Below are 24,540 nucleotides of genomic sequence, written 5' to 3' on the forward strand. Positions count from 1 at the left end.
GGTATGCTATAGGGTGATATGGCACGAGTCATGTGGAGGTTTGCTCACGACATGAATCGAATTTATGATATCGTGGAAGAAGACATGTAGCCCTGTAATTACTAGGCCAAGCACCTCGGTGGTATAAAATAGAATAGTAAGTTTCCACATTTTTTTAATAGCTTTCTTCTATAGCAAAAGCAAGAAGTACTCAGTATTGTGTCGATGTTTATCAATTTTTCAAGGTTAAATGTCATTTCAAATTTTCAAGTTTTCTTGAAAATTACTTCTTTATATTGAAACTTATTTTAAAGTAGGGACAGCGAGTTCCCAGTTAATTTCTGTTTGTCCGATCGTATGGATCTCCTTCTTTTTTCTTTTTAATCCTAAAATGAACGGCCCAGATGGCCCAACTACACAAATCCGTGCTGGTTGAAGCATATAGCGCCTCTTGAAACAGATACCTTTATTTGAACAATATCAAGCAATTGTATTATCCAAAGAGATACCAGCCAAAGTCATTGTTCTTCTTTGTTTCTGGCTAACATTCGAGTCTTGTGGATTCTTCGAGCACCGGAGTAATCTCAAATTTGTATTTGCCGAAGCCTTTTCTCCCGAGCACCTCGGGAACAACTGAAGCACGCGCTTCTTGGTTGGTCTAAAGAGAGTTTTTCGAGTTTGGTAAGTTAGAATAGATCTTGAGCGAGGAATGATCAGTAATCACTTCTCAACTCGATACTATTTTTGAGATGCTTGACGTGGAACAATGGCAATGATTCCGAAGCACCACAACCGTCCTTTCACTCCAACAACAGATACTAGGAGACTAAACATGGATCTCAAATGTGTGTGATTTTGCAGAAATTTCGTCGCCCGAATTGAGTTCTACATTTATTTTGGTTCTGTTCAGATATGAACAGATGAACTGTGATGCTGAGAATATTGGTGTCATAATGAAATTCGTAGTCAACCCTCTTGGCAGTTCTTCAAGTCAATCAAACAATACATGATCATCACCAAAAAAGAAAAAAAGAACAACCAGAAGTAGTCAAGCACCCCCAAATAGAGGGGAAATAGTCAAATTCTCTCTCACAAACAAGCAGAGACCAGAAACAATCGTTGCCTTGTAAGAGGCAAAGAATATAATTCAAAACACACAAAATATTGGATAACAGCATGTATGTGACTCAAGGTTATTGTCTTTATCCAGGATGATGGGTGAAAATCCTGATCACAATGTTGTAAAATTGCAGTGCCATGGGCATTGCTTTATTACAGCAGACCGGGGTTTCATCAGCTGTTTCCTTATCATTCCTGCGATTCCCAAGAAGTTCAACTCGATCCCATCTGTTGGTGACTGAAATCAGCTCAATGAAACATGCTTTTGCTCCAATCAAACTGTCCTGAATAAGATGGTGCTGCTCTTACTGACAGGCGCATTCTCGGATGGAACAGTGTCGGGCGAGACCAACCAGTTCGAAAGGCTCGTGTTCACTGAGTGAAAAGGTTTAGAAGCAACTGAATTAGATCCCAAAGAGGAAGCTGGGGGACTAAAGCTAGCATTCAGTGAAAATGGCGTGCTGAATTTTTTCTCCAATTCTAGGTTCTCCTTTTGCTGGTGCTTAACCGGTGTGGCATTCCCCTTGATTCTCTTCCACTGCATAAGATTTTCGACCGGGTTTAGCACAGAGTCGACATATTGAGTCCTACATCGAGCATTTTCACTTGTGTTCAGAGTTTTCGTTTCTAGGACACTCATGGAATGATGGGATATGAGGTTTTCAGTTTTGTCCAAATCTGACCGCCACAGAGAAACTTGCTCCTTCATACTCGAAGACACCGAAGAAGTGATTTGCAGGGGAACTTGCTTCTGACTCATTCTAGAATCCTGCATGTTGCCATAAAAATCGATATTGTCATCACTGCCTATATCATCATCCTCATCTTCGAGTTCGAAATCGCTGTCATCGTAGAGCAATTCCTCTTCCTCATCAGAGCTGTCTCTGCAGTTCTGATACCTATAGTTCTCCGAATAGACAGCACCTGTTGAAGCAGTCGAACCACCCTTGTTAGGTAGTGTTGGGGATGGATCTAACCGGGGCGTTTCGTCCTCGGGTCTTCTCTTATCTTCCTCTTTATCACTCTCCGAGAAATAAGCATCCGCAATCGGGATCGGCTCATAGGTCTGGACATTCAAGTTGAACCGGACTTTCTTTCGGGTCTTCGCACTAGACTGTTTCTTGCTATATAAAAGCAAAAAGCATTGCAAAATCATCAAGTAATTGCCCCAGTGAATCAATAATTTAAGTAACTTTCCTTAAGGGAGAATCAACTAACCTCAAGGAAGAAGTTGATGTGCTAGAGTCCTGGGCGATTTCTAGATCTAGTTGGGACGAGTTATCCAGAGGCTCATATTTTCCCCGGCCAACCTGCAAAAAGCCACAAAAACACAAGCACTTGGTGAGCGTCCTGTGGAGAGAGCCAAGAACATCGACCAAGAAACAGGGGAAGATAAAAAAAATCGAAGCTTTGGAACAAAGGAAAAAAAAAGGGTCTTATGTACATGATCTTCAGAATGGATTGGCTTTCTTCTCCGCCTTCGCTTCTTGGAGAGCCCGAAACACGCTAGAAAGCACCCCATCAACGGTGGAGGTTTTGCAGAAGCTCAGTCTCACTGGGGGGCGAGCGTCTTCAAGTCTTGAAGATCTTCATGGAAGAGGAGTTTGCCTCAAATGAAGAAAGCCCATGAAGGAACAGAGAGAGAGAGAGAGAGAGAGAGAGAGACTGTGTGCGTTCTGGTGGGTGGGTGTTAATGGGCATCTTGATTTGAGGGAAGAGAGAGAGGGGGGGTGTTCAAATCTGGGGCTGTGGCTCCATAGTGTTTGAAAAAAGGGAACGTTGGAGTCTCATAATGAAGGAGAAGAGGTGGTGGGCGCTCGTGCTTTTATTTAATGAAAGAGAGAAATCAAGATGGAGACAAATCCAGCTTTGTCTGACAGCTTTGCTTGCTGGTTTACATCCTCTCTCTTTTCGCTCATGAAACTTCTTCTCCCTCCAAAAATAATAAATAATTTCCTAGAAAATTCCTTAATTATAGATACATTGTCTTTTGAATTTATGTGCAACTAGACAATATAAGAAACGCGAAAAGAAGATTCACATTTGATAGACGTGGCGTTCCATAGGGTTCCGGGTCGGAGGACCACGTTCGGACATTAACTGTGGGACGGTCAACGGGCTTTTTTTTATGCATCATAACACACTTTTAACTTTTTTGGTAGCATTGTGGATAAGTAATTCTCTCAATAATTATGAGAAATAAAATAAGTGCACTAAAAATTTTAAAATTTATGACGAAAGTGCGATTAAGTACTAAAACTTTCAAATAGTATAATCAAGTCCCAAAATATGTTCAATTTATCCAATCAAATCCTTTCATTAACACCGTCAATTTAACTAATAAAAAATGTTGACATAGCCTTTTTTTTTTTTTGCTATTTTCTCTCTCTTGTACGGGTCATTTTGTATTATTTTAGTCTCCACATCTTATTTAAATTAGATTAAAAAAACTGAAAAAACAGGCTAACATTTTCTTACGGTTCCTTGCACAATTGCCAATATTTTTACACCTTCTTCGGTGCTGTTTTCTTTGTCGCGTAAGGAATAGATATAGGTGCCGCGCTTCTCAACAGCAAAGGATGATTTTCCATTCTGGATCAATAACAGCAATCAATGATTAACACAGGAGTTAGATGTAGTACAATCACGACAAAACTGTCATAATCAATCCTTAAATCTAAAATGTTCTGCATAACTGCAAAGTCTGGGCATTACCAAAATTATGCACAACTGGATACCCAACCATGCGCTGGTGAACACATGATCAGCGAAAACTCACCAAGATGCAAGGTAAAATTTAACAGATGCAGAGGCCGATACTTGCCCGTTGGCGCCGGCCAATCGCTGCCGAAACTCTTTGGACTATGCCATTTGATTAGTCCATCCAAATTGACTTTCCATAAAGAGCTCCATCATGAGCCCAGTATTGCCACCCTAATCTGTGCCACTCTTTGCCCTTGAAATCACATCATGAAGAGAAACAGGCGGTGTCAAACCTGACTTCACCATGGCATTCAGCAAATCCTCTGCCTCTTCGCACTTGCAATCCTTGCAAAGAACCTCAATGGTTCGACTGTAGCTGCCGAAGTTGGGAACCATTCCTTTCTCGCCCATTTCCGTAAGCAAACTCAGGGCCCTATACGAGCTGCCCTCTTTGCAGTATCCGTGGATCATCATGTTGTATATCACGTCGTTAGGCTCTACGTGTCCATCACGCATCGACTTGAACAACTTCGATGCTTCCTTCATATTACCTTTCGTGCAGAACCCGTGTACTAAAACACCGTATGTGTGCGCATCAGGAACGAATCCTGCCTTCTGCATGGATGAATAGACGTCCGATGCTTTCTGCATGTCGTCTGACCGTGTGAAGGCATCTATCAGGATAGTATAGGTCACTTTCGAAGGAGAGATGCCTCTTTCCTCCATCTCCTTCACCAAATCAGTCACTGCAGGCAAATTCTTGGCTCTAGCAAATCCCGCGAGTAAAGTGTTGTATGTAACCAAGGATGGGGAGTGACCATTTGACTTCAATTGATCAAATAAGCTGAAAGCTTTGTCCAACTTTCCACAGATACAGAATCCATGTATAAGGGTGTTATATGTAATCACGTCCGGATTAATCCCGCTCCTTTTCATCAAGTCCACCAACCTCTCGGCTTCGCAAACTCTCGAGTCGCGACACAGTCCCCTAATGAGAATGTTGAATGTGACAACACCATATGCAATCCCTCGCTCGCGCATTTCATCGAACACTTCAAAGGCTCCGTTCACATCACCTCCCTTACAAAGCACGTTCATCATGAGGTTGCAAGTTTGTACGGTCGGAACAACCCCACTGAGCTTCATCTTCCGGTACAACTCGAAACCATCTCCCTTCATGCCTTTCCTCAAATACCCATCAAGCAACACTCTGTAGGTGTTGCGCTTGGCAACTAAACCCAACCTGCTCATCTCAGAGAACAATCCTCCAGCCCTTTCTACGTCGCCGCGTTTGCAGCAGCCATCGATCAAAGCCGTGAACACGTAGGCCACCGGGGACCAATTCATCTCCTTCAACCGAGCGAAAACCTCGAAACCTCGGTCCAAGCGACCCGCTTCGCAACAGCCCTTCACCATGATCCCGAGACTCCGCTCGTCGATGATTCCAACTTTGCCCCCGGAATCACTGAACAGACGCCACGCCTCGTCCAACGAGCCCGACCGAAGGAGAGAGCTCAGCAGATTGTTGAAGGCGCTCGGACCGGGGACGAGGCCATTTCTCGCCATCTGGGTCGAAAACTTGTGAGATCGCTCTGTCGATGGAGATTGCAGAAGGGCAAGAAGGTTTGACTCGCGAAGAACAGCGTTCACCGGGATTGAATCGGACGAAGTTCTTGTCGCCTTGGGAGATGTGATCAAGGCGAGAAGGCGTCGAGTGACGGGGTTTCCACCATTTTTGGAGCGACGGTGACAGCTTTGGCGGGTTACTTGTCTCTCTGTCTTTCCCCTCTATTTATGTTGGCAAGTGCAACTGTCAACTGTCATTCAAGTCCAAGTTCTATGGAATATAAAATTTGCGATCTTTCGTTAATCCCGTGACAAACTACATGATCTACGCAAAGTTAAACTAGTTACCAAACCCACGTTAAGAATGTGCCTATCAGATTGAGGGAAATTACTGCCGCGGGATACAATCGCGTCTCGTTCATCTGATGCAGACATCGAATGAGCGATTGAAACTGTCTAAAGTAACCTCTCGCTCTCAACTCACATCCAAACTGTCGAAAGCGGGTTACAGAACTGCATGTTTTTGCACCTTCGAATGCAGATGATTTGCTGCTAGTTGCCGGAGAAGAATTTTGGCCGATTCCTTGTCTGAATCAATAACTGCGACACTTTGAATATCGTTCTGGACAGCAAAAGGAGAATTGTTCTCTCGCAACAAGAATAATTCGCAGGTTTGAATATGGTGGTCACGACCAAAGAACGTTGAATCACTGAAAGAAGCAACAAAATTTTTCCAGGAACCAATGGCTGAATGACCCTGAGGGAATCTCTTATGAGCTGGCTTAAATTGGTTGTGCTTACTGCTTTTTCCCTTTGCAAGGAAATGATCAACTTGACGGCGGGAAACTCACATACGGATTGGCGAAAGCAGCATCATTACCTGGACGTGAGAACACAATCTGCATTTCGAAGTCCATCCAAAATTACACTTTGTAGAAGAAGCACCAAAAGGAAAAGTGCGTTGTTATCAGCTCGTGCGTTATTTTCAACTTGACGAGAGTGAATGCTAACTTCTCCCATGACGAGGAAAGAAAGTAGTACTACCTAAAACAAGGAATTACCAGATAATTTCCAAGCATGTGCGACTTAAAACCAGCTGCACAATAGTCGAAGTTGTACTACTATGACCTTTTAAACTTTTCATTGAATCCCAGATCTAATCTTTCCCCACAAAAGGAGAGATGTGTCATGACCGATGACAAAACCAGGGGAAATTGGAGCAAAGTGATCGCAGCTTCATGTCGCTTGTCACCTCTGTTTTTCCATTAAGTTCTTCCTCCAACATCAAAGTGTCTGGTAGTAATGGATTCCTATGTTGTCCAAATACTCCATGCTGTAGTGGATGATCTTTTGGTGCATACATGAACTGAAGACGAACGAAGAAACTTATGTACTTAATGATACACAATTGTACCAAAGTTGGGACGCGGTGGCCATAGCTGATGTTATCCTGCTTAAGGAAGGCAGGCAGCCGCCGGGAAAGATATATTCTTTCATGAAGTCTGAACTCCGCCTGTATTCGTCGTACCGCTCATCGGGTATGGATATGAACTAGTGGAATTTAACACACCAGCGAAAAAAAATAAGCACGTCTTTAACTTTTGTAACAATAATTCGAGCCTCAAAACCGTTCTGTCTCACACCTGTAGAACAAGAAGTCCATCTTTGGCTAGCACCGATTCGCAACAGCTGAACAACTCCTCCATTTGTTCATGGCCAACTGCTTCTATCATCTCACTGTGGATTCTTTCCATTAGGACAGTCCTTTAAGTCTCTTTATGGTAACCATATTAACACAACACAAAATGGCGAGAAACTCACATGATCCTATCATATTTGTAGGTACTTGGAAATTGGCAATAATCGCAAAGAAGGAAATTGATGCTGTCCTGCATCGAAAGAAATACATTATCTCTTGCACAGAATGAAGTAAGTTTTCAAGTTCAAAATGCCGGTAGATTGGGTACCTGTAGCCCTGCTTCTTTCACTCTCAATTCGGCATACTTCAGCTTCTCTTTTGACAAAGTAATGCCCGTGTATTTGCATCCGGTTTGCCTGACAACTTCAATGGCCAAGCTTCCCAAACCGCAGCTGATTTCTAGAACTACGCACGTCTTTTCAATTCTTGCCTACATTTGGATAAGGCAAAGCATTAGTCACAAACCTGTTGAACGTCAACCCATCAAGCAGCCCATCAAGTAAAACTTACTTTTCTCATCAAAAGAGAGATTTTTCTCATCTGTGCTGCCTTTAGGTCTTCACCTGCTGATATTAACAGCTGGTATTGCTTCGGCTAAGTACTACTTCAAGCATGTTTCAACGCAGAACACTTTAACTCAAGCTCGTAGGAACATTTCCCAGCATTATGATCTGGTAGATACTTTATTCCTCATCCTTTTTCCTAGAATTTTCTCAAGAGAACAGAACAAACCAGAGTACTCTGTCAGTTTCTCAACATTGATGTACATCAAAAGCAAGAATGTGCTTGTACACATGGTATGCTGTAAAGATGATTTCCATTTCATCATGTTTGCAGATTGACGAACTTTTTTCGCTGTTCTTGGATGAGACTATGACATACTCCTGTGCAGTAGTCAAGGTCAGCAGTCACAACCCTGTTTTGAAGTTTTGCTGCTGAATATGTGCGTTAGAAATGAGAACAAACACAAATCATATATTAATGAAGTCTAGTGGCTCAAAATAACGACGCATTGTTGTCCTGTCGAAAATTTGAAAGATGGCAGGTGAAGACCTAAAGGTGGCACAGATGAAAAAAATCTCTATTTTGATTAGAAAAGTAAGTTTTACTTGACGGGCTGCTCGACAGGTTGACGTTCGACTGGTTTGTGACTAATGCTTTGCCTTATCCAAATGTAGGCGAGAATCGAAAAGACGCATGAAGTTCTTGAAATTGGCTGCTGTTGGGGAAGCTTGACCATTGAAGTTGTCGGGCAAACAGGATGCAAATACACAGGCATTACTTTGTCAAAAGAGCAGCTGAAGTATGCCGAATTGAGAGTGAAAGAAGCAGGGCTACAGGTACCCAATCTTCCGGCATTTGGAACTTGAAGACTTACTTCATTCTGTCCAAGAGATAATGTATTTCTGTCGATGGAGGACAGTAACAAATTCCTTCTTCCTTCTTTGCGATTATCGCCAATTGCCAAGTACCTACAAATATGACAGGATCATATGCTGTTAATAACATCGGCATCCACCGAATTGAGATGGCGGTATCAGAATCTCTGTTGGCAATGAGAATCTGCGACTTTCCATATTGTTGAAAATCGATTAAGCATTTGATACGTTTAACAGGATACAGCAATTATAAAATGAAGTCTGTTCGATGAAGAAAACAACCTGAAAAAGATTTAGAAGAACTTTATCTTTGTCTACAAGAGAAAAACAACCATTTATGTATGCCTCTGCCAGGCCTAAATCGGCCTGAGTCATGACCTGAAAACCCAAAAATTCTTTTGTTAGGACGCAAAAGGTCTCAGCATGAAAAAGAAAAAACCGGGCTTTGATCATAAAAGGGTCCTGAATAGTCTGATCCAGTGGGGGCTGAAGTTGCGCGTAACTACGTAAGTTAGAGCAATACATTCCAGTAAAGCTGTGGACTGCGGATCCTCAAAGTGACTTCCAGAGGACATCTTTTTGTGGTTCTGCCGAAGGTAAACATCATGCCGCCTTCCTCTAATAAACTGCCAATCACGAAAGCATAATTGTTGCTACGTGATTCTCAAAATGGTCCCTTAAGCTGTATGTCATTAAGAATATTCTGCATAAACTCGCAAATTCTGTTCTAAGACATCGATGAAATTGCAGAAGTGGACCACATCAAACTAGCAATGGAAATGACTTTAAAGACGAGAAGATGTTGACTATGAGACTATCAGAGCAATGACACTTTTAACACTTCTCAGGATCTACAGAGAAACAAGACCAGGAACTACGTACTCACGTTACCGAGCCTGTAGAAATATAGCGCCCGAGAAATCTAGTAACGAAAAGGCATGCCCCGATTTCCTTGAGCGAAGGAACCATATTTTGGGGATTCTCAAGAGTAAAATGTCTTTGTCCAGTCACTCCATGTGCAGCAGGCATGCCAGCCTGCAAAGAAGTCCCTTAAGTTAAAATGATCATATGCAACTTGCACAGAGAGAGAGTCTATACCTTCAATCCATCCTCATGGAAGTCATATCCTGAAAGAAGAATAAGAACTCTAGTTAGTCATGATTGAAATCGGACTGAGTCCATACCACAAGGTTCAAATTACAGCAACTTTCTGAGACAAGACAGTACAAAATTCATCAATTTGGCGCAACTGTGGACCCTCCTCATCATTCAGGATTTAACCTCAAGAAAGATGGCAAGAACCTTGCAAGAATACTCTTTATTGCGTGCATAGGAATATAATACTGTCAGCGTTGCAACCGCTCCAACCGTGATTGAGGAATGAGAAATTATTACCCAAATCTATCATAAGAATTCGTGTGTTCCACGCGGGTTCAATATTCAGGTTTGACTAAACAATTTTCACCTAGATTTACTAAATGATTGCTCATGGGCGACACTAGTCCTTGTGCTAAAAGACGAAAAAAGTTACCTTTAAAAGGCCACTAATAAATGATCTCGGAACTTTAGACCAATGTGTGATGTTGTCCCTAAACTTTTAATTTGCTCAGTGTGAGCATTGAACTTTTAATTCAATGTGCAATGTCGTCTCTAATTTTTTAACTTAATTAATGTGGTCCCTAAATTTTTTTGTAAATGTTTATCTAATCCTTGGATTCAATTTCGTGTAGAGACTCAATTGGAAATATATTGAAAGTTCGTAGATCTCATTGAACAAATTAAAAGTTCAAGACCCACATTGCATATTAGACTAAAATTCATGAACCACATTGAACATTTTATGTTCAGGTATGCAATTGGGCATTGGGCCAAATCTATCGGAGACACTTTTTTTTTTTGTTAACTATAGAGCTAAACTTTGTTCTCCCATTCCTTACCAAAAAAAAAAACTTTGTTCTCCCACTTTTTCACTTTCAAAATCTAGAAGTTATGAGCAAAGTTTCATACCCTCTCAATGTGGAAATTTCGAGGAACAACAATGTATTGTGACCCTTTTATATTTGTTTACGATGAATCGTTGTGGCCTCCGAAATAATTTTACGATGTGTTACAACAGTTTTTTTATTTAATTATGATGTGACGTCAATATCATGAAATAGTAATATAAGTCTCATCAACATTTTTGAGTTTTTGCTCTTGCATCATTATCACTCTCTGACAAATAAGCATCATCATTCGGGTCTTCGCACTAGATTAGCTTTTTTACTACATAAAAACGAAATTTTATCGAGTAGTTATACTAATGAATCAGTAATTTAAGTAACTTCCCTTTTGATTTGACTAACCTCAAGGGAAGAATTTTTTTTTTTTTTGGGTTTAGTTATATCATATTCTATTCTATTATACAAACTATAATGTGTGCGTTATATGCCGTACGCAAGTTGCGAAAACTTGCCCCTTACTCACGCACCCCCACCTTCCTCTTCCCAAATGGGAAGAGTGACCACCGGTGCAAACCCCTAATGGTTCAAGAGAAGAAGTTGAGGTGCCAGAGTCTTGATTGATTTCTAGATCTAGTTGGGATGAGTTTTATTGTTAGAAATATTTAGGAACTCTAAGATATATTGGCTGCACGTACCCTCACGTGTCAACTGACGGCCATTGTATGTGAGATCCGTGTACTCATGGCCAAAGCACATGAATAGGGCTCCGACGGCGATTGCTGGCATCATCAAGGCCACATTAGCTACCACATCACCCGACCACGTCGCCGTTGACCATTGACCGTTTACTAAAGTTGACTGATAGTGGTTCCTAATTGTATTCAATGGGTAAAATGGACGTCCCAATACTTATTCAAACCATTTTGGAATGGATCAAACTATATTGGGTTAAGTGTACTAGAAGTTCTAAAATTGCAATGGAGAATGCAAAAGAGGCAAGAAGGCTTGAATTGAACGAAGTACTCCGTCGAGTTGGGAGAGGTGATCAATGGGAAGGCGTTGAGTGCCGGGGTTTCCACCATTTTCGGAGCGACAATGAGAGCTTCCACGGGTTTCTTCTCTCTATGTTTTCCCCTCTGTGTTGGCGAGTGCAACTGTCAACTGTCACTCAATTCCAAGCTCTATGGGTGCGAAATGCGAAAACTGCCACTAAAGTTCTCTCTCTCTCAACTCATGGCAACTCATGCTTGTGCGACCTGCTTCAAAAGCGGGTTAAAGAATAGCATACTTTTGCACCTTCAAACGCAGATGAATTGCTGCGACAAGTTGCAGAAGAAGAATTTTGGCCGATTCCTTGTCTGAATCAATAATTGCACCGACTTGACTATCGTTCTGGACAACGAAAAGAGAAGTCCCCTCAACTGATGAACTTGCACGTTTGAATATGGTCTTCACAGCCAAAGAATGTTGAATCACTGAACGAAGCAAGAAAAATTTCCCAGGAACCAAGGGCTGAATGACCCTGAGGGAATCCACTGGGAGCAGGCTCAGTTGGGTCGTGCTTTGTCACTTCACAACAAAAAGATCAATTAGACGGCAGGAAACTCGCGTACGGATCGGCGAATGCAGCATCATTTCCTGGACGTGAGAACACAATCTGCACCTCCAAGTTCATGGAAAATTACACTTAGAAAAGGAAGCACCAACATGAAAAGTGCACTTGTAATCTGCACTAGTCTCTTATTTTATTTTCAACTCGATGAGAGCGAAAACAAACTTCTCCCATCACAAGGAAAGAAAGTAGTACTACTTAGAAAATTGAGGCATTACCTGATAATTTCCGAGAGTGTGCGACTTAAAACCAGCTGCGCAATAGTCGAAGTAGTACTCCCACGTCCTTATGAACTTTTCGTCGAATCCCCAGAGCCAATATTTTCCTGCAAAAGGAGAAAGCCGTCATGAATTGCCGAATAGACTGGGAGAAATTGTACCAAAGTGATTGCAGCATCCTGTAACTAGTCACCTCTGCTTCTCCATGAAGTTCTTCCTCCAACACTGAAGTGTTTGATAGTAATGGATTCCTATGTTGTCCAGATGCTCCACGCTGTAGTGGAAGATCTTCCGTCAGATGAAGTGAAGAAGAACAAAGAACTTATGTACTTAATGTAACTCAACTGTACCAAAGTCGAGACGCAGAGGCCATAGCTGACGTTATCCTGCTTAACGAAGGCAGGCAGCCGCCGGGGAAGATGTATTCTTTTATGAAGTCTGAACTTCGCCTGTATTCGTCGTACCGCTCATCGGGTATGTATGTGAACTAGTGCAATTTAACATGACAGTGAGAAAACAAAAAGAATAAGTTCATCTTTTGCTTTCAAAACAATAATTCGAGCCACAAAAAGGGTGCATGTCACATGCCTGCAGAACAAGAAGTCCGTCTTTGGCTAGCACCGATTCGCAACAGCCGAAGAACTCCTCCATGTATTCGTGGCCGACTGCTTCAATCATCTCGCTGTGAATTCATTCCATTAAGAGTAAGTCTTTTAAGCATCTGTTTTGGTCTGTTTAACCGTACCATGAATAGACAAACTCACCAGGAAATGATCCTGTCATATTTGTAGGTACTTGGCAATTGGCGATAATCGCAAAGAAGAAATGTGATGCGGTCCTGCATCAAAAAGGAAATACATTATCTCTTGAACCGAATAAACTAATTCTCAAGAACATATTGCAGGCAGATTGGGTACCTGAAGGCCCGCTTCTTTCACTCTCAATTCAGCATACTTCAGTTGCTCTTTCGACAAAGTAATGCCGGTGTATTTGCATCCGGTTTGCCTGACAACTTCAATGGCCAAGCTTCCCCAGCCGCAGCCGATTTCAAGAACTTTGTGCGTCTTTTCAATTCTCGCCTACATTTGGATAAGGCAAAGCATTAGTCACAACACAGTTGAAGGTTAACCGTCAAGCCGCCCCCAACTAATTGCAAGCAAAACTTACTTTTTTAATCAAGAGAGAGATCTTTCTCATCTGTGCTGCCTTTAGGTCTTCGCCTGCCATCTTCAAATTTTTCAACAGAACGAGAACGCACCATTATTTGAGTGACTAGACTTCATTCAGACATGGATATTTTTATTTACTCTGGCTACAAAAGCACGTATTCGGCAGCAGAAATATCAAAACATGGTTGTTGTTGCTGACCTTGAAAACCGCGCATGAGTATGTCATAGTCTCATCCAAGAACAGCGAAAAAAGTTCATTACTCTGCCAACATGACAAAATGGAAATCCTAGAATTATATCTTGTCATATCTACAAGCACCTTCTTGCTTTTGATATACATCAATGGTGAGAAATTGACAATGTATTCTGGCTCCTCCTGTTCTCTAGAAAAAACGCTAGGAAAAAAGTTCAGGAATGCAGTATCTACCAGATCATAATGCCGGGAGATGTTCCTACGAGCTTGTGTTAAAGTGTTTTGCCTTGATACATGCTTGAAGAAGTACTTAGCCGAACCAATACCAGCTGTTAATAACATCGGCGTCCACCAACCCCTAATCAAAAGGGGCATCCACGGGTTTAGTATCTTTATTAAGATTGTACAAGGTATAATCCAAAGCAGTTCGTTCCACTAAGTAAATTATTGAGTACCTTTTCTTAATTAATCTCGAGGCAGTATTATCAGTATTTCTGTTGGCTATGAGAATCTGCGATTATATATATCGTTGACAAGTGAATAAACATTTGATATGTTCAAAGTATACAGCATATAGAAAATTAAGTCTGTTACCTGAAAAAGATTTAGAAGGCCTTTATCTTTGTCTACGAAAGAAAAATCACCATTTATGTATGCATCTGCTATGCCTAGATCGGCCTGAGTCATGACCTGAAAATCCAAAAAAATTGTTATCAAGACACAAAAGGGTCTCAGCAGAAACTAGCAAAAACTGGGCTTTACTCGTAGAAAGGTCCTGAATAGTCTTAACCGGCGTGGGCGGAAGTCGAGTGTAAAGATAGAACGATACCTTCCAGTAAAACTGTGGACTGTGGATCCTCAAGGTAACTGTCAGAGGACATATTTCCCTGGTTCCTTCGAAGGTAATCATCGTGCCTCCTTCCTCTAACAAACTGCCACTCACGAAAGCATAATTACAGCTACATGATTCTGGAAAGCTTTCTCCTAAGCCGTAAGTCCTTAAGAACAATTTTCATTTTTTCTGCAAATCATTCTTATTGACAAATAAATTCGCATATTCTGTTCTAAGCTATTAATGAAAATGCAGGAGCAGACCAGTAAGATGAGAAGATGTTGACTAAGAGACAGATTCAGAGCAATGACAGTTAACATTTCTAAGGATCTACAGAGAAATAAGACAAGGAAAGATGCAAGCTACAAGCAAGCAGTTATCATGATAAGTAGCAGTATACTCACGTTACTGAGCCAGTAGTAATATAACGCCGGAGAAATCTCGTAACAAAAAGGCGTGCCCCCATTTCCTTGAGTGAAAGAGCCATATGCCGAGGATTCTCAAGAACAGAAGGACTTTTTCCTATCACTCCATGTGCAGCAGCCATGCCAGCCTGCAAAGAAGTCCCTCAACTTAAAATCGCATATCCAGCTAGTCGATCGATTGATCGAGAGAAAGAGAGAGAGAGAGAGCGTATACCATCAATCCATCCTCATGGAAGCCATACCCTGACAGAAGAATAAGAACTAAAGTTGGTCATGACATGAGAACTAAAGTTGGTCATGACATATACAAGTATGTTCCCTTGACGACCTGAGTCTTAAGAATTAAAAAATTCTATCTGCCGAAAGGTTGAAGTTGCAGCAACTTTATGAGCAAAGACCACACAAAATTGACTCACTTACTAGGCAAAACTTAGGACCCTCCTCATTCAAAATGTTACCACAAGAAAGGTGGCCAGAACCTTGCAGCATTATTCTTTATTACATGCATAGGAATAAGTAACACTCAGCGTTTCTAAAGAGACGATCACCAGTGCCAATATAGAAATTGAAAGGCTCACCCTGGTATGCTCCGCAGAACCAAATTCCTCTTTTTCCTTGGATCTGATCTAGCTCGAGTGAAGCTTTCGATGCGGCAACAGATGGAATTGGATGGCCAGTGCACCACTTAAGCAATGTGTGTTGCGGTTCATGTGAAGGATTGAGAGTCACGAGAAACGGCCAATCCTTCTGATCAAGGTTCTGCAAATTTTTACAGGCCCAACCAAAGAAAAGAGAATTGGTCATGCTGAAACCGGTGCCAACAGAAAGGGAGTTCTAGAGGCAGTCAAACCACGGAAATTGCCAACACGTTGCAGAATGCACCTCAAAAGATGCTACGTCGCTAAAATTTTAGTAGGCATTAACAACTTTTATGCATATCAACCTAAATACTAATTAGTGTAGTTTTATGCACTCCATGACAACTGCAAGTTTCACTTCCTTTATTCTAAAGGAATATGTAGCACGACTTTGTAGCACAACAGATCCTGAAGGGCACAGCAGAATCAGAAATAAAATCACAGCAAAGCACATTTGCCATACCTGAAGCACATTGAGCCAGTACGTCAAGCACACTTGATTTTCAGTAGTCCCAAGAAAATTCCATGCACTCCATGCTGCTGGGTTTTTGGGCATGAAAGTTTTGTCATGATGAAGATAAATCTCGCTGCCAATAGGAAAAATGTACCGATGGTTTTGCATTCTGTCGTGCATATAGAGAGCTAAAAAGAAGCTTGCCAAAGAAATTTTTCCAAACAGAAGGCTTAAAGCAGATGCAATTGACAACGAAATCACTGTGGACACCATTGTTCCAATCTATCAACTAACCGTGGCGTTGTAGACAATTGGATATTTCTCCAGGAGCATGTTTGCAGATACTTGTCATGACAACATTAGCCAAAAATGCGCAAGCTACAGATTAACCAATTATACCTGTAGGCATATTGGAATGCACCCAGGACTCTCATTTCATCATATGTTGCTTGGTCTCCCAACAATCTCAGAGCATCCGGTGCATGGACAGCTACAATACACTTATCATATACTTCTTCGGAACCATCTCCAGTTAGGACAATGCAGCCTGTTCAGTCTCCTTCTGTTAACATAAAATTGTGGACTAAAAGGACAAAAACTATAAAGCGTCCAGATGATACTTGAGTGTACCTACTATGACAATTTAGTTCTCCTGCCCAAATTGTTCAGTCTAGTTCCATGTCATGTCACTGGAAAAATGCAGAAAAGGTTGAAATTTAAACCGCGAGTACTTACCCTCATCACTAGTTGAGATGGATCGCACTTCACAACTTGTTCTTATTTCACACCCTCGACTCTCAAGCTCATCTCTGACCTGAACCCACAAATATTTACAGTTTTATTCATCAGATTCTTTGTAGGGCTTCAAGAAGAAAAATTTACTACCGAGAACGTCCAGTTTTCCATCTCGATTTACTGAATGTCCTAACTATCATCACCTTATTCACGTAAGAATGCGAGCGTCTTCGGACAGTAAGCCACTGAGGGCGGCCAAAAACCTGCAAAGAATCGGCTTATTGATATAAAATGCTACCAACTTAAGCAGCAGAGAATTGGTTGATAGGACATCTGAAAAAGCGAAACACGGTTTTTCTCATTTCCAATCAACCACTAACTCTTCTATAGCCATGAGACCAACCTGAAGCAGATGATGATTGTGGCAAAAGGACAGAACCGAGAAGGCTGAAAAGCTCATGACTCCTTCCGAAGAGCAAGACCAGATTGAACCACAAATTGGGATCTATAGGAAAATAAAATTAATTGGTAATTGGCATAGAGCTACATTCTACAAATGAGTTAAGTACAGATTTTGTGATTTGAGTTAAAAATCAAGGATATGACAGAGTACAGTGATTCAACAATCTCACAAGGTAAGCCTTTTGAAACAATTCAGAGTAACCCCGTGAGTTGATGAACTGTCCCAAAGTTTCGCTGCGATCAATGTCGGGATTGCTCTCAAGTCCTTCTAGGTAACTGCAAAAATATACAGGCATCAAACAGAGTGAATGCCAGTGATTGTCTGGTCACGCATATGAAAAGGATGCAAGAACTTGAAGATTGGCTTATTGTTTTGAATGAATTAGGCCCAGCTTGATCACCTTGCAAAGTCATGTAGGATATGCTACCTTGAGAATGAATATTGCCCATTTTCGAGACAACATTTGGCTTATCTAATCATATTATCCTGCTATAAAATGCATAGAATGTCCTGGAGTTTCCTTTAAAAAATGATTGATATCATTGTTCGAACTGTTTCAAAATCTCACGTCAACAGTGTAGCATATTGCCAAAAACTTAGGCTTCAAGAAACCACTCTCCACACGGGTATCATTCGTGATCAATTAAGCTGGCAATCACAATTCATTAATGACATTTCCTACTTCTGATAGTGGGAAGAACGCTCGCAAGATTGGAAAAGATTAGCAGCAAATCTTTGGGATGAAGGATTATGATCATTGTCATCGATCTGAGCTGCAAGCAGTGCAGACAACCAGAGACGGAAATGCAGATAACCATCCAATGAGCACCAAAAAGACTTGATTTACCTGAGGACATCCTCCTTAAATTTGATGATTTCTCTGAGCATTAGCCAGAAGTAAGGATTCAACACATTTGTCTTCTGGGCAAACATACTCGAAAGACCATTTCTGCTTCCCCACTCACAGCCTCGGCCTTCGTCCAAGCTGACCGAGAATGACATGTCCGATATCTCCATTTCCACTCCAAGACTCTCAAACAACTCCATCATATTAGGGTACGTAACCTGCACGAGAACCCCGTCATTCACGTCAGCATTAGAAGTTGCTCAAGACTAGTCGATTGTTTACAATGAAAATTACTTCTATAAGATGCCAAAGAAGTACCATGATCTCAAAGCGACAGAATAAGAGATCAATGGCTTCAACTCACGTTACTGACAACGTATGCAGCGCATTAGTGGTACATCAAATCCGAGTTATACTCCGAGACAAGATTCGATGGTTGTAGCTACTCATAGATATTTCAATGGCCGAAGACTTATTTGATGATATGCCATTGTTATGCAACCCGACTAAAACCAAATCTAGTCATTTTTATTCTCAGTTTGAAAATGATTGTTCCGTTATAGTCATGTGTGTTGCTATAGTCATGGAACTCCTTTCTCTGTAGTATAACTATAAATATAAGTAGCACCGACACCAACATGTGACAGATGACAAGACGCGACACGACACGCCGACATGTCATTTCTAAAAAATAGAAATTTTCGACACGTCGGGGACACGTTATATATTTAAAATATATGTTCATATAAATGGTAAAGTATCATTTTTATTATTATTTTTTTTGTAAAAACAGAGAATCTACAAACAAGAGCTTTTATAATACAAAAGAAATTTTGTTATTGCCGTAATTTGACACTAGTTAGTCTAGAAAAAAGTAAATAAAAAAGTAAAAAAAAAATGATTAAAAAGTTATTGAATTCTCCCGAAAGTAATGTGCTCCCCAATCAAATAGTCTATCTGGGCCTCTGCAATCTACGGTGCACAGTACCGCACACCCGCACTTGCGCCTGCATGCTCTCTATCCTCTCTCTTCCTTCTTTCCCCAAAGGGACCCCCTCGCTTTCCTCCCCTGGGCTCTCTCTCTCATCTTCGTCTCTCTCTTTACTTAAAAAAAAAAAAAAATCTCTCACTCCCCTCTCCTCTCTCTCGTCTCAGTCTCGCGAAGCAAACCGTGATTTTGGCTGTCTCGCCAGTCCTCCGCCGCTATCTCGCTCTGTTCTCCGAGGCTCGCTCGCTCGCTCTGTCCTCCGACGCACATGAAGCCCATCCTCTAGCACTGGCTCACTCCATTGCTGCCTCCCTTTCCAGATCCGTGCTATCCAGCCCTCCTTGCCCACCGACTCGCTCATTGCTGGCTCTCTCCCTCTCTCATGGTCCGAGACGCAAGCACCCTTCGCCTCCTCCTCCCCCAGATTTCTGACCTCCAGATCTACGTTTCCTCCGCCCGCCTTCCTCACCGACAGGAGTGTCCCTGGCGTGTCCCTGGTGTTGACTACGTGTCGGATCTTCGACATGCGTTGATCACATGTTGAATGCATGTTGGCTGCGTGTTTGTATCCGACACGTGTCCGACACCGACGCGATGACCTTATCAACGTAACGTGCTGGTGCTTCATAACTATAAACATAAAGGAATCTACCCAAAGAGTAAAGAAAACATAACTAGACAAAAACCCGCCTTTTTTTTTTCAGCTCTAAACCTTGCTAGATTGGTGAACCCGGGCCGGCCAGCAGATATGCCCTAGGCCCTAGCTCCAAAGTGCGAGTAATTATAAATTATTATCGGGATCTACCATCAAATTGGATGAGTTTTTCGTGCGAATTTCACATGGATCCAATCTAAATTCAACGAACGGTCGCTTGCGGGCGACATTAGTCGAGCCTAGGGCTCCCATGTGTGTCCCATGGGTGTTCTCACCACCCTTTTCGAAAACCCCCACAAACATCAGAAAAAAAAAATGCGAGACAAGAAGGAGAAGCAGTAGTAGGATAATACGATGCAACTTGTTCCCATCGATTGGTTTCACATCAAAATCAACAAACAGTACCGGAGAGAGATAATGCCATTCGATAAGTACATCTTATGTCTTAATTTTTTTATCAAAGGTTTACGTCCGACAATAATTTTCTAAAGCGGTTAGATAGACAGGTTCGGGGACAAAAGTACATGTATGATCAAACAAGTGGGAGACATGATTAAAAAAAAAAAATAGTCATTTCAACCATTTCATGCTGATAACAAAGTATTTGAAATTCTTAGGTCGCCTCATTGTCCTAATTTAAACGTGCCAATCTCCCTTTAATATATGATAAATCACGCATATGAACGAATTTACTCTCCGAGAATATCCTCGAAACATAAGGTTACCCAAATAGGTAACTCGGTGATAGTGGAATAAACTTAACATGATTTGATATTTTATATCTTAATAATCGAGATCCTCGTGTAATTAAGTTCGCTAGTCTAATTAACAAAAAAGTTCTAATGCTTAGAACAACACGTACATGCCCATGTTACTTGAAACAAGAGTTTTTTTTTTTTTCCTTTTAACATCATCGTCATTTGCAATTATTTTCAAAATTAGATACTAGAATGCTCTATTCTCGTACAAAATTCTAAGTATTTCTTAGAAACTTTATAATCTCCACTCGCTACTCCGAATGGATGCTGCGGTATCGGAGACTAACGGGCAACAACATACCTATCTCGAGCTCTTTTAGATTCACGAAAAATGGAGAGTATAGTTACTAAATCAGCTCAAGTTCTTGTATTTTAAAATCGAAAAAAGGAGAAAAATATATATGTCAAAAAAGAATTAGAAAAAAAAAAAGGGTTGAAAATTAAACATATACACGTGGAGAAAGGCATTGTGACTTTCTAAATCTGCACATAAAGTTAGAAAGTTACCCTTTTGTGGTCACTGGTCAGAAGAAAGTTACCCTTTTCGATTGCCTTCTCACCTCCCTAAACCCCCACTTAGAAAGTAATACTGTATTTTTCTAGGGAAAGAGGATGTGGAATGGCGATTTGGAGTAATAACGCGAACGTCCCTTTTGTATGTCGCGAGATGCTTAGCTGCTTGCCATGTACAACTAGATCTACGTTTCGCTCCGAGCAGAGACGATTGGAGAAAATGCAGCGACGATAATGGTGGGCAGAAGATGTAAAAGGAAGGGAAAGAAGAATGGAGATGTGAGGGTTGAAAGACTTACGCGATTGAAGACCATGAAGCCGAGGTCCACGTCGACGCCGTCGAAGGAGGCGGTCCTGGCATGGCCGCCCAAGTAATCCTCCTTCTCGTGCAGCACCACCTTTGCTCCCCCTCTCACCGCCTCGTACGCCGCCACGAGGCCGCTCACGCCTCCCCCAACCACCCCTACTTTCATCTTGATTCCCAGAAAAAAGAAAGGACTGTCAAATGCTTGGCAATGGAATCTATCCCTTAGGGTAAGTTGAAAAAATTGCCTGCTGTCTGCAGGGGTACTCATGAAAGTGCACAACACAGACAATGTCGTGGGAGCCTGAGGAGAAAATCCTGTTAAGAAAGTTGTCGATTTTCTTTCTTTCTTGGGGGGATATGATTTGCAAGAAACTTTCAGTAGAGAAGAAGAATGGCAGAGGGCTATAACCCAGAACATTCCGAGAAAACTTTATCCCGAGAGAGAGAGAGAGAGAGACTAGAAGAAGAAAAGTTGGTTACCTTGAAAGGGCGTTTTCGAGAGAATAGACTGAGAGAGAGAAGCCCAGAATCTCTCGGATTGGCACTTGAATTCACTAAGGGTACGCATGATAACATTTCTGAAAGTGAATTTCTGTTCTAGAAGTGTTTTTGGAGTAGAAATCCATTTAGTAATTTAATTTCTGAAGTAGAAATCCGTTTGGCAAAAACTTTTACTCTGAAAGAAATTACTACTTCTAAAGTGAATTTTCACTTTTGAATATTTTTCCCCCAATTTGAGAAACTAAAAAAAGTAGCTTCTCAACTCAAGAAATACTTCTTGAACAAAAAAAAAAAAGACATCACAAAGTACTTCTCGCCTCACCTTCTTTTCATTACACCCTCACCACTTTTTTGATCGGGCTCATCTCTGCCGACTTCCGTCGCCACCCATCGCCCATCGATACCCATCGCCATCGCCAACCACCGCTAGCTACCGCCTATCGCCTTCCATGACCACCGCCAACCGCCGACCATCGCCCCCGGTCGGCCGTGACCGTTGCTTGCCACCCGCCGCCGGCCGTGACCGCCGGTTTTGATCGTAGACCATTGCCCACCCACCCCCCACGCCCACCGCGCCGGTCGTGATCGTCGACCACCACCGTCGTTACCCATCGCCCTCCACCATTCGCCGCCGCTGAATTGCCATCTCCATTTGCCGCAATAAAATATAAATAAATTTTTATTTTTTAAAAAATAAAAATTATTTTTTAAAGAAATTTAAGAAATTTTTCGATTGTCGACAATTCTTCATAGAATATTTTTTGTTAATAATGTTTTAGAAGTAGAAATTTTTAACCGTTACCAAACGAATTTCTATGATTAAAAATCAACTTCCGGAGCAGGAGTAGAAAAATCAACTTCTGACCGGAAGTTGATTTCTGAAGCAAAAGTATTATCATGCGTGTCCTGGTAACACTTACGGAACTAGATTTCTACTCCGGAAGTGCTTTCGGATAGAAATCCGTTTGGTAATGTAATTTTTGAAGCGGAAATTCGTTTGATAAAATTTTTACTTTTGAAAGTAATTTCTACTTCTGAAGTGAATTTTAACTTCTAAAGTTGTTTTTTCCCCAATTTGAAAAGCTAAAAAAAGTAGGTTCTCAACTCAAGAAGTACTTCTTGGACGAAGAAAAAGACCTCACAAAGTACTTCTCGCCTCACTTTCATTTTATTACGCCCTCACCATCTTTTTTATTAGGCCCGCCTCCACCGACTTTTGTCGTCGCCCACCGCCGATCACCGATACCCCCCCGCCGCCGTCGACAACCATCGACCACCGATCACCGCAGCCCACTTCCCACTGCTAACCACCGATCATCGCCCGCCACTTCCCACCGCCCACTGCCTACTGCTGCCGGCCGTCGGCCGTGATCGGCGACCACCACCGCCGCTGCCCATAACCCTTAGCGAACCACTGCCATAGAGTCACCATCTTTCGGTTGCCGGAGTAAAAGAATAATTTTTTTTTATTTTTAAAATATAATAAAACATATTTTTTAAAGAAATTTAAGAAAGTTTTCGACGATCAACAATAATTCTTCATAAAATATTTTCTGTTAATAGTGTTTTAGAAGTAGAAATTTTCAACTATTACTAAGTGAATTTCTATGATCAGAAATCAATTTCCGGAGTAGAAGTAGAAAAAACAATTTGTGACGCCCTAGAAATTCGTTGATTGTAAAATGCCGGAATTCAATAAAAGGATGAAAATTGAATTTTAGTATGTACAAAATTTCAGATCATAAGGACATGAGGGACGAATTTTTGACGATTCCTGAAATGTCGATCGCTTTAGATTAGGTTCGAAAATCCTAGTCGTCACAATTTAGAATTTAAATCCTCGTGCCTAAGCCTAATCCGGATTGAGCCTGGCCCATGAAAAGACCAAAATGCTCTCACTTCAGTGCGCTAAAAATTCATTCAGTCCTAAAATACCAAATTACCTTGTTACCCCTCATTTAGGTTTGACCTGGTACGCTCAGCAGAACCAAATTCCTCTTTTCCCTTGGATTTGACATAGCTCAGGCGAAGCTTTCGAGGCGGCAACATATGGAAGCGGATGGCCAGTGTGCCGCGTAAGCAACGGGTGTTCCGGTTCATGCAAAGATTGAGGGTCACGAGAATGACATGTCTGATACATCCGTTCTCCCACGCAAAGACTTGCGCACAACTCCATCATATTAGGGTGACATGTCTGGTATCTCCATTTCCGCTCAAAGAGACTCTCAAACAACCCCATCATATTAGAGTTCGTAACCTACAGGAGACTCGAGATTCGCGTTGGCATTAGAAGTTGCTCAAGCCTAGTGATCCTTTATGAAGAAAATTACTTGTCTAACATGCCAAAGATCCATGATCTCAGAGTGACAGAACACGGACAAATGTCTTCGACTCCCTTGTTGCTAGTGACACACGTGGCACGTTAGTGGTATATTGAATTTGAGGGTAAAAACCGATCAATGGCATCGCTATCAATGACATTCTACATGGTAATGAACAAATTCTATCCATGCATAGTGTAACCGGTAAGAAAGAAATTTTCAACTCGCTAAAATTTTTGCATGCACAAGATACTCAAATTGCCTGTTTCTTCAATGTTTGAAATCGAGCTCTCCAGGCCGACACACTTTCCGGCCCAGCCCAAACTCAAGGGCTAGAATAGAGCTAAACGGGCCATTCTTTTGCAGCCCACTAAGACCCGATATCTTTTCCATCTATATTATTAGCTTGAGAGTGATTCGTACGGTATGCAGGAATTTTTGGGGTTCGCAAGAAGGTAAAATGAAAACCAAATTGAACCCGCCCTATTCCAATTGGGCCGTCATATTTTTATGTCTATATTCA

The 24,540-nt window shown here is 41.5% G+C and overlaps 3 protein-coding genes and 1 pseudogene across 3 annotated transcripts; all 4 read right to left on the reverse strand.

Moving 5' to 3' along the window:
• Positions 1–970: 970 nt before the first annotated feature.
• Positions 971–2,942, reverse strand: LOC115728076. Its single transcript, XM_030658403.2, has 3 exons — positions 2,543–2,942; positions 2,317–2,408; positions 971–2,222 (listed from the first exon to the last, which is right to left on the reverse strand). The coding sequence occupies exons 1-3, from the start codon at positions 2,618–2,620 to the stop codon at positions 1,373–1,375; spliced, it is 1,020 nt and encodes a 339-aa protein (XP_030514263.1). The 5' UTR covers positions 2,621–2,942; the 3' UTR covers positions 971–1,372.
• An 800-nt stretch (positions 2,943–3,742) lies between these two features.
• On the reverse strand, positions 3,743–5,508 carry LOC115731692 (pentatricopeptide repeat-containing protein At4g11690). The gene has a single exon (XM_030662370.2). The coding sequence runs from the start codon at positions 5,365–5,367 to the stop codon at positions 4,033–4,035; it is 1,335 nt and encodes a 444-aa protein (XP_030518230.2). The 5' UTR covers positions 5,368–5,508; the 3' UTR covers positions 3,743–4,032.
• Positions 5,509–6,016: 508 nt separating this feature from the next.
• LOC115731691 lies at positions 6,017–11,174 on the reverse strand (annotated as a pseudogene).
• Positions 11,175–11,714: 540 nt separating this feature from the next.
• LOC115728079 lies at positions 11,715–21,709 on the reverse strand. The gene is given in 26 exon segments (XM_048272019.1): positions 11,715–12,045; positions 12,219–12,308; positions 12,310–12,325; positions 12,412–12,492; positions 12,569–12,705; positions 12,807–12,900; positions 12,983–13,056; positions 13,136–13,297; positions 13,386–13,445; positions 13,587–13,649; positions 13,815–13,938; positions 14,036–14,091; positions 14,175–14,270; positions 14,410–14,512; positions 14,817–14,965; positions 15,052–15,080; positions 15,416–15,596; positions 15,939–16,062; positions 16,329–16,476; positions 16,665–16,743; positions 16,868–16,927; positions 17,068–17,169; positions 17,297–17,402; positions 17,975–18,192; positions 21,188–21,361; positions 21,676–21,709. Coding segments are annotated over 25 exon segments (2,598 nt in total). The 5' UTR covers positions 21,676–21,709; the 3' UTR covers positions 11,715–11,973.
• Positions 21,710–24,540: the final 2,831 nt, after the last annotated feature.

Source organism: Rhodamnia argentea, chromosome 1 (assembly GCF_020921035.1).
Source record: "Rhodamnia argentea isolate NSW1041297 chromosome 1, ASM2092103v1, whole genome shotgun sequence".
NCBI lineage: Eukaryota > Viridiplantae > Streptophyta > Magnoliopsida > Myrtales > Myrtaceae > Rhodamnia > Rhodamnia argentea.

What these genes read in the sequence shown, in the direction of transcription:
- LOC115728076 (XM_030658403.2), bottom strand. Translation starts at nt 2,620, where the DNA reads ATGGGGTGCTTTCTAGCGTGTTTCGGGCTCTCCAAGAAGCGAAGGCGG. An exon ending in CAATCCATTCTGAAGATCAT is followed by an intron (nt 2,409 to 2,542) that starts GTACATAAGACC and finishes GGCTTTTTGCAG; the next exon opens with GTTGGCCGGGGAAAATATGA. An exon ending in ACATCAACTTCTTCCTTGAG is followed by an intron (nt 2,223 to 2,316) that starts GTTAGTTGATTC and finishes GCTTTTATATAG; the next exon opens with CAAGAAACAGTCTAGTGCGA.
- LOC115731692 (XM_030662370.2), bottom strand. Translation starts at nt 5,367, where the DNA reads ATGGCGAGAAATGGCCTCGTCCCCGGTCCGAGCGCCTTCAACAATCTG.